The sequence below is a fragment of the Necator americanus genome, chromosome V (assembly GCF_031761385.1).
Source record: "Necator americanus strain Aroian chromosome V, whole genome shotgun sequence".
NCBI lineage: Eukaryota > Metazoa > Nematoda > Chromadorea > Rhabditida > Ancylostomatidae > Necator > Necator americanus.
Window position 1 is genome coordinate 3,283,943 of NC_087375.1, and position 13,755 is coordinate 3,297,697.

The 13,755-nt window shown below is 39.4% G+C and overlaps 2 protein-coding genes across 4 annotated transcripts; one reads left to right on the forward strand and one right to left on the reverse strand.

Moving 5' to 3' along the window:
- Nucleotides 1-3,877: 3,877 nt before the first annotated feature.
- RB195_012799 (uncharacterized protein) lies at nucleotides 3,878-12,076 on the reverse strand (the record flags this gene model as incomplete). Of its 3 annotated transcripts, none has more annotated exons than XM_064202344.1 (11): nucleotides 3,878-4,063; nucleotides 4,425-4,637; nucleotides 5,274-5,391; nucleotides 5,490-5,592; nucleotides 6,927-7,028; nucleotides 7,593-7,751; nucleotides 8,198-8,306; nucleotides 8,682-8,757; nucleotides 10,252-10,341; nucleotides 10,491-10,512; nucleotides 12,016-12,076. In XM_064202344.1, the coding sequence occupies 11 exons, from the start codon at nucleotides 12,074-12,076 to the stop codon at nucleotides 3,878-3,880; spliced, it is 1,239 nt and encodes a 412-aa protein (XP_064058223.1). The 3 variants fall into 3 exon arrangements, with proteins under 3 accessions (XP_064058223.1, XP_064058224.1, XP_064058225.1); XM_064202343.1 differs by having other exon boundaries at nucleotides 6,918-7,028; XM_064202342.1 differs by lacking the exons at nucleotides 10,491-10,512; nucleotides 12,016-12,076 and having other exon boundaries at nucleotides 6,918-7,028; nucleotides 10,252-10,337.
- A 352-nt stretch (nucleotides 12,077-12,428) lies between these two features.
- RB195_012800 (uncharacterized protein) lies at nucleotides 12,429-13,010 on the forward strand (the record flags this gene model as incomplete). The annotated part of the gene is made up of 4 exons (XM_064202345.1): nucleotides 12,429-12,496; nucleotides 12,596-12,642; nucleotides 12,708-12,796; nucleotides 12,852-13,010. 4 exons carry the CDS (start codon nucleotides 12,429-12,431, stop codon nucleotides 13,008-13,010), a joined length of 363 nt encoding a protein of 120 aa, XP_064058226.1.
- Between the last annotated feature and the right edge of the window lie 745 nt (nucleotides 13,011-13,755).

Sequence of the window (13,755 nt, forward strand, 5' to 3'; positions counted from 1 at the left end):
GCTTTAAACAACTTGTCACAACTTCAAACCTATCATATCCTAGTCTACAAATTGACCTTATGTTGAAATTTGCTAAATAAACAACTAAACAAAAAAAAAACTTGCGAAAAAATTAGAAAATAAAAAAGTGCAAAAACAGGCAAAAAAAAACTTACCAAAAATTTAAAAAAAGCTACGAAAACCAATCAAAAAATCTGTGAAAAAACCTTTAACAAATTTTAAAAAAGTATAAAAATAAGCGGAAAAGCTTTTAAATAGAAAATAGGACCTGCGGAGAGCTAATAATGATGGATAATACTCAACACAGGCTAGGATGTAATCAATTATTGTACATCAGATTTTGATGCCACGAGCACCCAGTGGAAAAGGTCGCTCATTACTTCAAATCGTTCACTGAAATTTTGATAATTTTAATTTTCAAGACTATTCTGGAAGAACAGAACTGAATCCACATGAAGCCGCCACTCATATAAAGCCATTACGTAAGCACAAGCCGATGTGTTGTTCTCTGAGTTTTCCTATCGTGTAAATGCTTTCTGTAGGGTGAGTGATGGATGAGGTGTACGGGAGGGATAAATCGCTGATTGCTTTGATCTTCCAGTCTCCAGTGACGAAGGCGCGATAACGCCGAAACGTTAACTGTTAATAAAGATCAATACCTATATTGGCTACAGCTCAAGCGAATCCACAAAAAAATAGTTTTTTATGAAAAAATTCATATTCATTCAATTATATTCATCAATTCATAAAAAAAAGTTTTCAATAAAAAATAGTTTTTCAACAAGAATCGATATTAGCATGGGGTTTTGTATTTATATTTTGTTTTATATTGGTTTGTATATAAAGTCTATTACATTTTATTTGTAAGAGCTGGAGCTGGCTTGCCACAAAAATCAGGCGGTTGTTCTCGAAACGCTAGAAGAAATGAGATGTACAGTTATTTCGAGTTGTTTCGAAAAAACGCAGAAAGAGAACCACAAATGGGAACCTCTAAGAGATTTAAATCGACAAAACGGTCCCCCTCGACGTTTTCTCCAAAAACAACACCGCTGCTGTAGGAATTTTCTGGAAGAATTTTCAAAAACGGCTCCGTTGCTTTCGTTTGCTGATGGAATATTCGAGACAGAAAAAAAAACTCCCAGGTCAAGTCATTTTCTTGGTAGGAAGCCAGCGCTCTCTAAATTTCTTAGAGGTTTCCATTTGTAGTGTTCTTCGTGCGTTTTTTTCCCCTTGAAAAAAAACCCCTCATGGTAGCTCATTTGGTGGATTTTTTCGTTTATGGTCACGTCAAATGCACGTTCGATGGCTGAAAGCTACGGACAACATAGACAGCAGAGCGTAGGGGCCTACGTTAGTCAGCGCTTGATGAAAACCACCACCACCTCATCGCTTTGAAACATTATACGAAGAGAGGAGGAGGGTGCAGCTATCGGTAGCACGATATCCACGAGTAACACGAGTACTTCCCGCTTCTGCACTATTTTCTTCCAGCGATAACGCAGTGATTCCGCCTTTAAAACTGGGCAACAGGCTTCATTCAATACATTTATGGATCGAAAGGTAAGATGGGATGAGGTCAAGAGAAGGAAAGGAACGATGGAAATGAAAAGAAACGAAATGAAAAAACGTGTAAGAAGAGAAAAAAAAACGCGATTTTCGCACTTGATTGAGACAAATGGAAGTATTGGTGGCACCTTCTCGAATAAATCGATGAAATCGTTCGAACAAATCGAGCGGGAGTCAAAGTGATCAAGGTGATCTACTAATAGTAGATGGAAGTAATCATAACTTTACACTCTTTTTCTTTCTTTTTTTTTTCTTTACACATTTTTTCTCACTCTACAGGAGATTTTTTTCTGATGGTTTTAATTTTTTTTTTGTTTTTTTTGCGTAGTTTAATGCCAATAATTAATTCATTTAATGTTTAATGTAGTAAGATCTCTTTTCGAAGTTGAAAAAAAAACATCTACTACTGGATCGAATCGAAAATCCCGGATTAGATTTCCAGGAAGAACTAAAACATAGCGTAATAATGGAGTGATTTAAACCTAAGAAATTCAGAAAAAAAATACAGCTACAACTCTAAGCAGGGCGGATGAAATTCGAGTAATGCGGTAGAAATCCGAAAAGGCCCTCCTCTCTTCAAAGTTATGATGGTATTTTTTTTTGTATTTTTTTAGCTGTTATTAAATTAACTATCTACTGCGGTCGTTCCTATGAAGCAATTGTTGCTCAATATCATGATGTCTATTAGTTTTTTTCAGATTCTATTGTCGTGTTAGTTTTTAAATCGTTCTATTGTTAAAATTTATGTGAGTACCATAAATTGTAATAATAACAATTATGTAATAATATGGAAAAAAATAAATATGTAACAATTATGTGATATGCATTTATAACAGTTACACCACGGGAATCACTCAAATATATACGAAAAAATAATGTTGTAGCGTTCCTGCACGGAAATTATGGGCTTTAGGATTTCAGATCATCTCATCCTTTCCTCTGCCATCATGCGTCAAGACGTTGAATTTTCCACCTCGTGGAAATGTTTCACACAAATTTCTGCATTTCGCAAATCAGAGAAAATTATTACTAACAACGTTCTATTTCCCAATGGAAAATTCTTGTACTGAAGAGGTATTTTGCTGCTAACTTAAGAATAAAGGACTTAAAGACTTAAAGAAATATCAATCGATCCATTTAGCATTAGAATATTCAGAGCATAAGAATAAAAAGCACTGAATGTTTGGCGCTAATCAATCCGCATAGAATGTGTGTTTTGTTCCAAGCCAGTATTTTTATCCTCTCAGACAAGCCTGGTTCCAATTTATCAATGGGAAGGAAAGAAAAGGGTTTGGTTGGCTCTAGGGCGGCTTCGAACCATTCACCGTCCAACCCATAGCAGAACCTCTTTCCAATCCCACTACATCCGTTCCATTAAAATGTGCTTCAAATTCATCTATTCCCTTGATATCAGAACAATCTAGAAACATTAGCCAAAATATTGCGGATTGCTCGCTTTTTCTTATTCTCTTTCTAAGTTTGGTAACAGAATGACATGGTTATGGTAATAGTCAACAAAGATAAGGGATTTGCATCAAATCGTGTTAGCTGGTAGCTATTATTTAAAGGCATCTTCCCACGAATCTGAGGTGGTGCGGGTTTCAGGTGGCCAATGCCTATAGGGGGTCGTAGATAATGGGAAGGAAGGTGATTCCGTCCATTTCTTCCTAATTGCCGTGAAAAACGGCCCGAAAGATGCGGCTTTGAGCGTTCCGGGGCGCTATTTTCTACGAGTTCGATTGGAGCGAGCCAACTTCTTGCACGCGCTGCATCATCCGGGCCGTTTTTAAGGGAAATCAGGAAGAAACGGACGGAATCACCCTTTTCTTTCGCTTTATTTCGCTCTCTTTCGAATTATTTCGCTTAGAAACCAAAATTAGAGAACGCTTTCGGAAACAAGTGCCGCTGTGTGTTGAACGAAAAACAATCGGTGATGTTTCAACTGGCTGCAGGCGATTTTGTGGCCAGCTTCCACCGACAGCGAGGTTCACTGAGGATTCTACCGTGCAAAACCCTACTCTTCTCTACTTTGGGTCTAACTGAGGAAAGACAGAGCGCGAAATCTTTGGTACATTAACTCAGTATGGTTTTGAGAAGGATAGAAAAAAGTAGGAACTTCAGAGCCTATCAGAGTCATTCCCGTTCATTCTACACCTTTCCGCCAACTTATTAATTGTAAATCTTGAAATGTGCATAAGAACGTCAAAAAGTGATACGAAAATATTACGAGAGGAGACAAAAACAGTGAATCGAATTTCTTTAACAAGCATTTCACTGCTGCGTATTCGCAGAACATAAATAGAAGAACTTGTCAACGAGAAAGACGATTGTAGACGGTTGGTCGAGTTTCTTCCACGTACTCGTCGAACTGTTCTTCCTCCTCCCATATCATCTCTTCATTGGAATATTCATCATGATCCTCTGACATTTCTTCCTCAATGCATTCCTCCTCCTCTTCTTCCTCTTCTTCTTCGAATACAGGTCTAGCGAATGGTTTCTGTAATAGTAGATATGGTGCAGTCGAAAAATCATAAAGAGCTCTTAGCATATCATGTTTTGTATACCACGTAGTCCCTTTTTTAAAAAATAGCATTTTTTTTTAATTTCGCTCTACTTAATGCAAAAGCTATTAGAGACATGAAAAAAATATAAAAAATGTATAGAATGTGAACAAATAAATGATATAAATCAGCCAAAATATTTTGAAAAAAAAAAACAAAAATATGGAATTCCCACGAATGGAAATTGAAAAGTGTTTGTCAAGCTATTTGTGCTTCTATAATGAGAGATCTTGGAATAAAACAAAATAGAAAAGAACTAGAAATTGGAAACTAGAATTTCAAATCCAAAAGAATCACCTGACGAACCGGAGCCGATCGTGCTAATCGCCCACTACTTGTCACCCTGCCCAGTCGCATGTGCACAGGTTTACGTTCTGTAGTAGTTCGCAATCGCACCGCCGCTCGTTCCTTCTGAGCAGCACCGCGTAACTTCACAGTAACTAAGGGAATGTTACCAGTCCGATCTCGAGAGGTACGATTCAGGATCGATGTTGCTATACTGGTTCTAGGCTAAACAAAAAACTATTAGATCCAATTCCGACTTTCCAACTTGCGAGATATTTTTTAAATTTTCTAATTTAATTTCATTTAACCAGAACAGTATGGAAGGTGTTTTCATTTAACATAGTGGTTCCCTGCATATCTTTTTTACCACTTTTGATTTTTCCCGTTCTGGGATTCGCAAGATGTTCTCTTATGGGCCTTGCTGGTGGGCAATCAGACAATCAGACCAACAACGCCAATCTCTACATAAAGTAACTCCAGAAGCTGACCGATGCAGTGCGAGAAAAACGAAGCGGACCTTGTCCCAACAGATTATTAACTGTTCCGAGCTCTCAAGGAGCAATTACGCAAAAAAAAACCTCTCAAAAATCTCGATAACCTCAAAAATCGTACTCAACGACTTTTTATCGTCACAACCATTCTCCTTCTGGAAGAAGAGCACTGTGACTTTGTCCATTAAGTGATTATGGTGTTGCTGATAATGATGTTGAATACACTGTTGGTCTTTGATTTGTACTAATAAAATAAAAAAAGTTAGGAATTTTCCCAAAACTGGGGAAAAAGACCCAAATGTAAAACACTGCACTCATATAATTCTTCAGCTTTAACGATTAACCCGAGGAAAAATTCTGTAACATTCACCGCTGTAGAAATTCGTCGTACCACACCATTAGACGAAGGTAATTGTACACGAACAGCCACATCGCCTCTTGGTTGAGACAATCCCGCACAAGATAGGTGAGAAGCTCCGTTACGTAAGCTGCAAGTTAGTTAAGTCGATCTTGCGATATTTGATATGCCGAAATCTGATGAAAAAGAATCTAGAAGTTATTCGCAACCAAAAAATCTAATTATTACCCCCATTTTCGCACTTTTCCACTTGTCAACTTGCTGGTGACATCTGAATGTAGTCCTCGTACTCCTAAGCGTGTTATTATAGGATCAGACACCAGCACCTCCTCTGAACGGTTATGATCAGAATAATATGAATCCAATACCTAAGGAAAAAAAGCAAAAGAGAAGCTAAAGAAAAACTTCTCAGTGCAAAGCAGCATATCACGAAATTGACGTAGTGTGGAAATCCGATGAAGAACGTACAGTGCGGAGTGTGGATTTCAAATAGTGTGGTCATTAATTGTCACGAAAAATAGCGGAAGGGACGGCATTTGCTCCTAAAAGGTACGTTAGAACCTCCCCCCCCCCACTCCTCTTTGTACACGCTCCAGTCCCCTCAGCAATCCATACACTTTACTTGAATAGCTTGGTGAGGGGTACCCAATCTTGACCGCTCGTCATAAACGCGGTGCATGCACAGGGACGTTACCTCATACGAGCAAATGCAGTTTCCCATCCCTTTCTTGAAGGCAATCAGGAAAAATTAAGCGGAGGCACGCTCATATTCGTAATCTACACCACGAACTCTATGTTTTCCACCAACTTTTCACACTTCGTCAATTTTGTGATGTTCTGCCGTGCAGTACCCTTTGCTACCACCTTTTCTCAAACATAGAAGAGGCCTTAAGAAATCAAAAGGATATCTATTGCATCCATAAATTTAGTGCACGTAATCTATCTCCGTTCCTGTAAATTCGGGGATCTAGTAACTGCCATATTTAACATTTGCGCCTTAAATCTGAGGTATTTTCTGCATAATGGTCCAAAAATTAGTGATCACTCATTTTCATTTCAGGAGAAGTCGCTAGAAATGTGGAGACTTCACTTTGTGTTTGTTCATGTAGAGTATTCACGTATCTACATTCGCTTCAAAGTGCAACACACATGAAATCGGCTGCAAATCATCTGAGGGAGTATAAATGTGTATATATGATCCCAGATATTTGATAAAGAGTCCCCGATGATATTTTTTGTTAAAAGAGTTGTAAGAGATTCTTTCATCTTCTTCTCAGTTACTACTGTTTAAGTACTGTTCATGCAGATGAAATCACTACTTCTGACGCAATGCTCATTGCGAATTTGAGATTCTAGACCATTACTACGGCTCACATTTGTTTCCCTTCACGGTACAACATCGATGAAGATGATTACTAATTTTTAACGAAGACAGAACGACAGAAGCGCTAAGTCTCCACTACGCTCGTTAACATTCGAAGTCGAGAATAGCCCAGTTACAAGCAGGAAAACTATATCATTTTAAGGTTCACTGATAAATCCTCAGAGAAGACTGCGCTCAACAATTTCACCTTCTACCGACACGACTGAATAGAAAGAAATCTTCAATAGTAAGGTATAGGATAATAATAATGTTTCATAGTGGAATTGACAAACCATATGCACCTCGTTCCTGATTCCTGCGCACAACCGCAGCACTTTTCTTGTCAACTGGGCTTACAGATCTTCCACCTTGTCGCACGCCTGTTGTTCCGCGCACCGCCAAACCTGCAGATGAAAATTGTATGCTCTACTATCAGTGTTAGGTAAGAACCGTTAGCTGTACCGCGCCACCTCTAAGAGCAACCGCTGACGCAACTGCTTCGGCTTGTTTCGGTTATCAGCTCTGATCTGTACAAAAACGAAAAATACGCAAGGAATAGGACCCCAAAATCTACACAATACTCACTCTACTTATCGGATGGGGATTGACTGGGTTTTGAAATAAACTTTTTTCAATTAGATCTTTGAACACTGTTCCAAAGAAAAAAAAAGGTAGTGCAAATATTTCCTCTACTACAGAAGATAGCGAGCATAGTCGAGGATCTGATCCACTTCCTAGACAATGTGCCCATAACTGCACAAATCAGCCAAAGGACTACGGAAGTATAAAAACTCTTGCTTTTTGCGAGAAGTTCCTCCCTTTTCTACGGCCAACTCTCTACTTTGTGAACCAAGGTAACAGCACTAACCCTCTATAAACGAATTTTAAAGAATGCACACGCTCAAAATAGCTGTCGTGCCAACATGAAAATCTCGATCGAAATCAAACTCAGAAACGAAACGACAAACCATGCTTCCGCATCATGTTAGCATTTTCCATGATCTTTTTAGTACGAGCAGTATTTCCTTCAGGCATCTTGATGTGATAAATCTCATGGCGGTCAGGAGGAGGCCTTCCTCTTCGTTTCTCACCATTTCCAGTTGCTACGTTCATGGACACACTCCCACCTAAATTGATACCAGTGAATCATTTCGAATACAGATATCAGGTAAAAAAATTGGAATCACGAATTTATGTACGTGAATTTTGAACTTTTCGCTTGCATTAGAAATAATGTATACAACAAACTCTGGCGAACTCAATAAAAAATGACTACCAAAAACTCAATAAAAAATAAAAACCATTTGTTAGCGAATTCATCAATGTTGTTGTAAGACTTTACGATACAACTCATTCAACTTCAACTCATTGAAGACAATTTAAAAAAAAAAAACATTCTCAACGTAGGTAACCTGTCCCAAATAACGTCGAACACTACAACCGTAAAACTAGGAAAATATCGAGGACAGCGGTACAGATGAGGTGCTTTTTCAACTGCACATAACTATGAATCGTGATGTACAAGTAACGTAAACGTTGACGCTAATAACTAACAAATAACTAACTAACAAACCTGGGAGAAAACTATCGGATTCAGGTCCAGTAATGCGAATGCGTAGCTTAGATGGTGTAACGGAACCCATTTCCAGAGATGCATCCTTTGCACTTCGCAGGATCGCTAACTAAAACTGTTCCGTTCTGTTCCAGGAGCTTTAGATATCAAATTTTATATAATCCAGAGTTATTCCTATCTACTCAGCATTCGTGTACCTGTATACAGTTGCAGCGATCTTCAACACGTGTTAATGGAGTCCTACTTAATAATTTCCTAGGTAGAGAATTTGTCTTATACTTACAGATTGACGCGCGACTTCACTAGCACATATAAATGCACACATGTAGACTATTCTGAAGACTAACAGTGGTAATTACATTGTTATTTAGTTTAAGTTGTGCGATAAATACGAAAACAAAAGATTGATCAGTGGGAAATTTCCAGAAACTTCTTTGTTCAATCAAATATGTATTCATATTTTCTGTAATTTTGATGCACCAACCTGATCGCCAACTGCTGTCACGCCCAAGTCGGCTAGGGTTGCCTTGTCAAGGTCTGGAAGCATGTCTTTGGAAACCCTGAAAATAGCCATTCATTTGTCATTTTTCATTTCTTTAATAACACAGTTGTGCTAGGACGAAAAAAATGCAGAAATAGAGTTGTGGCATTGAAACACTGAAATCTTATTTTTAATCTGGTTGCTTAAAATATTCGAGAAGATCTGTTTTTTCAAATAAAAAAAATAGATTTTGAAAAAATCGAAGAAGGGTTGGATTCTTGTCAAATTGATGATAATGGCACAACAGCTTCTTTTCACAAGTTTATTTTGTCAAACAGCTAGGTGAAGAAAGGAAGAAAGGCGCTGCCCCTTCACCACAGGACACGACAAAGTTTTCAAGACTCTTCCTTTGTACTTTTGGACAGTTTTCAGCCTTTTTTTCGCATAACTATACATTAATTGAATAAAAGGGATTAAGCATTCTTATCAAAGCCCTTTTCCATCACTTTTGTCACTTCCTTGCCCCCAGAGCACCTCTCAGATTTTCGCAAATAGAGACTGCATTTCTGCCTTGGTTTCATATCAAATTTCGCACTATTAGCATGCTTCGTGGTCATCATCGTATGGAAATCTTTTTGTTTTAATTTGAAGTTTTTTTCTGCTGTCAGGGTCATTTCCTCAAGCACTTCAGAATGTAAGCGTAAGTTCCAAAACTTTAATTCTGCTGCAGGAAAAATAAATAAACTAGAAAAGTAATGGAAAACAACTTTGATAAGAGTATCTAATTGTAATAATACAATATTATACGAAAGAAAAATTGTAAACTAGGACTTTTTCAAAACAGTGAAAAAATGAAATGAAAAAAGAACTTCGAGGAGTTTGTCGTTGCTTGTATGAATTTTATCCTGGAGTGACAGGTCAGCGCCCACCTTCATTGAAGAAGTAACGCGTGATTCCATAGCAATACGATCCCGATTGACTATATATACATATATACTATATACTTATCTGTTCATTGATTTAGCATAGTTATTTTTAGTATATATTAATATATACAGTAGACGTGAAAAGTTAACTTAGCGCGTTTAACCCAGTTGGCGCGACGCGTCCTCATTGAAAGCATGCACTGAGCTTTCTACCGCATGCGAAACTCAACGGACGCTCCTTTTTGCTTCTTTTTTCTTGAAAATCATCCACCAATTTAATTTTTATGCCAAATGAATGCGCAGCGGGCGAAATAAACCCAGGAACAGTCCCATACAGCTCAAAAATTCAAAAAAAAAATTGAAAGGAAAGACGCACTGGCCCCTCCAGCCACCTCTGTACTGATGACAAGCACTTAGAAGCTAAATGCGAGAAAATCCTCTGTTTGCCAATAAAGGTTAAGAAAGACCGATGCGAGGCTTGTTCAAAACTCTCAAACGCAAGAAAAAATACACTAATATACATAAGCAGTAGTCTTAATTGTGCATGAAAAAAGAAAAAAAAAACATCAATCACCGCGTGTATGGAAAGGAACGCCCCCTAAGTAAGGAATCTACGTAAGTGAGTCCTCAAAATGAAAGAAAAGTACCTGTTCTGACGGAAGACTTCCGCATAACGCGAAGATACACCAGCAGGGATTCCGATTTTGATGAAAAAAGACTGCCAATCGCACATCGAACTGAAATTCGACTTACAGGAGGAAATCCAAAACGAATGAGAAACATGCTAGCTGGACAATTGATCAAAACACGATCCCGCGACTGTTATTTGGCACTTTATTCAGGACTTAGCGCTGAATAACAAACATTTGAATCAAAGAAAACGAACGGGAGCACAACCGACTCAAATCCTAGCAACGGTCATCGAAAGTTAGGCGTCCAATATGTTGTTTCTTGCGAAGAATACACACCACGTAAGCACTTACGACAAAATAAAGTAGAATTTTCTGGTTTTGAATTTTACAAATTTTCATCTTCGAGTACCTACCAGGCCGATTTTTTTTTTGGAAAGAATGTAGTTTGAGGGAGAACACTCAGTGGCGCTCTTATTTCTAGATGCTGTAACTTAATTTTTCTCTCTTAGAAACTTTAGTTTGCATGTCATAGATCCTGTAAGACTAATGCTTGCACTTTAGGGCCCCGATTGATTTGATTGTTTTCTTCGAAAAATAAGGGCGCCACTTAGTGCTCCCCCAACTACATTTTACCTGTCTTTTTTGTGTTATTCTTCTGGTTCTTGTGTTCGTTTGCTTGTCTTTTAGATACTCTTGGTCGTTTGTATACTTTCTATGGTGTGATTTTTTCCCTATGCGTACACTTTCTCGTCTAAAGCGTGTGATTACATGCGATATTATAACTTCAACGTTTTTCTTCTTCACGTTCTCTTCGGCTTCGCTTACTGTATCTTCTTTCTATCATCTTTGCGATAATGGTCACAGGTGAAATAGGGCTGAAGACTCCACTCAGCCGCGCCCTTATATCTGGAAGTAAATAAATAAATGAGGCGGAACCCTAATACCTAAGCATTCAGCAGTCTTAGGGGATCTATGACATGTAAGCTAAAGTTAGTAAGCGATGAAAGAAAGATAGAACATCCATAAATAAGACCGCGGTTGAGTGCTCCCACTCCAACTACACACATTTCGTCACGTGAGTTTCGTCTTACTTGAGTTGCTATGAGGTCGTAACCTCACGGGAACTCAAGTAGTTTGTGGGCGTGGCCCGTTTGTTGTAACTCTTGATTGATATATAAATAGACGTAACTTCGTCTTCGTTACTAATCTGTGGTCGCCTGTCCGTGGCAATAAACCTTCAACTAAACCACCTATTCATTCGATTGATCAAAGCTACATAAAGTATGGTGCAGTTGCGTAAGCGCCTGGGCGGGAGTGCCTGTATCTGGACTATGTTTTGTGGCTACGTCGCGGCGCTCCTATCTCGGCCGGGCAATAGTGGGGCTGGAGCGCGTAATTGTCGCATATGTGGATGAGTACATGTGTATGAGGACAAAGATAGGAGGATGTCATAGAATTTTCTAGAGGGTCATTCCAGTTGTATATAAGCCCGCTTAGAGTGGCTTGAGTAGAATTTTCTAGAAGGTCACCTTAGTCGTATATAAGGGTACTGTTCCTCCTTCAGAGAGGTTACTGTTCTATCTCAACTGTACGCTACAGCAGACGTTGTTAGCTCTCCTCCTCTTTCTTTTCCTTTTGATGGCGGAACAATAAATGATCTGTTGCTTTTATCCCCTCTTATCTCATTTTTTTGTGTAATAGTGAAACGTCTTGTCTCTTCTCTTCTTCCTCCATTTACTTCACTGCATGACATTCTTCAGTCTGCTCCGCCATGCATACCTCTGCCCCTTGCAATATCTGTGGGAAAGGACCTTTTCTGCTGCGTAACCTGTACAAACATATGCGAGACGTCCACATGTGCTCTGATCTGAGGAAGTAGATAACGTTAAGAACGCAGTAAAGAGGGCCATTCATGCGGAAGAGTTTAATTGTAAGGACTGCGGAAGAACATTTTTCACATACAGTGCATTCAAGAAACATAGGAAGGCATGTGAACTTGCTGATAGATGAAACTTGTGATTCACGTAGTTACCAAACATAATTTGAATTTACCTTTAGAATGTTCACGAAGATGCTGCCACAACATCACGAGCAAGCGGAGCAGACTCTTGCATAAGCTATTCCGTCCAATGTCCGGGTTGCGACCAAACGTTCTATAGCAACTCGGACTTGGCGAAGCATTGTGAGGACGGATGATGGAGACGGATGTTCGGACTTCTCCATCATGGGAAGAACATTCGATTCTTGGACAAACTTTGAAGTAAGTGTCAAGTGTAGATTCATCGAACAAGAGAGCTAGTTCTCTTGAGCTGTATTGCTCGTTGTATCGGGTCCACCTACAATGTTCTATTCATCTTAGGAGTGGTTGGGTTCGAAGGAGCGCGAGACGTGTTCCAAGCTTACAAGGTGAGGACACGATAGCAGAAGCAGTAAAGGCGGTATCTACACTTACGTTTGCTAACATGCTAAAGGAGACGGAAAAGAGATCGACTCGCAGGAAGTGAAGCAGCGATACAAAAGTACCAAGCGTGTACATAAGCATTGCCCTTGCTTCGCAAAGGTAGCCTTGGTCAGGTATGAAATAATGCCAAAAGTTTTAAGCCCCTCTTTCGCAGGTCAGAGTCCGCGGCGACAACGTAGTTGAAGTTACGGCGTGTTTTGGGCACATGGGGCACAACATCTGTCACGCGTCCTTCCCACTCTCGAGTGAAGACGAGTTAACAATTAAGTCGATGCTAGTAGCAGACATTCCACCACACGCAGTATATTTATAGCCACTGTAATTAGTATATATGCCACTGTGATTAGTCTGTTATAATCCACCATTGCATAGCAGGTTTCTTGTTATTTTGATACTGGTCATTATTTGTGTTTCTTTTGTTGAAACTCACACTATTTAGTCACTTCTTATATTGATACTGGTCATTGTTCATGCTTGTTATGTGGACATTTATTTAGTGGACATCATTCTGTGAATACTTAGTGGGTAATAATAATATCAATAATAATAATAATAATAATAATAATAATAATAATAACAATAATAAACTTCTTTATCATCCCTCACCACTAACCGCTAACACCACACTTGAAGAGCAGAGGTGGCGCCTCATCCACATATGCAACAATTGCGCGCTCCAGTTCCACTATTGCCCGGCCGAGATAAGAGCGCCGCGACGTAGCCCCAAAACATGGTCCAGATACCGCACTCCCTGGGCGATAGAGCGGACCGGTCAAGATCCAGGGCAACTTTTACTTAGCACATTCCATCACTGCAGTTCGCGATGGTCTCACTTCGATTCCAACCGCCATCTCCACCGTGTCGCTACGTGCGCAGCCGCCTACGCAACTGCACCGTAGTTCATGCCGTTTTGACCATAGGTGCGATAAGGAGGAGTCGGACCCTCCTCAGGTGAAAGGGGTCCAGCTTAAATGGTGAGGATCCCTTCGCCAATCGTCCAAAAGTGAAGGGGGTTCCTTCGTCAGCCGTACAAAAGTGAAGGTGGTCCCTGCGGCAAC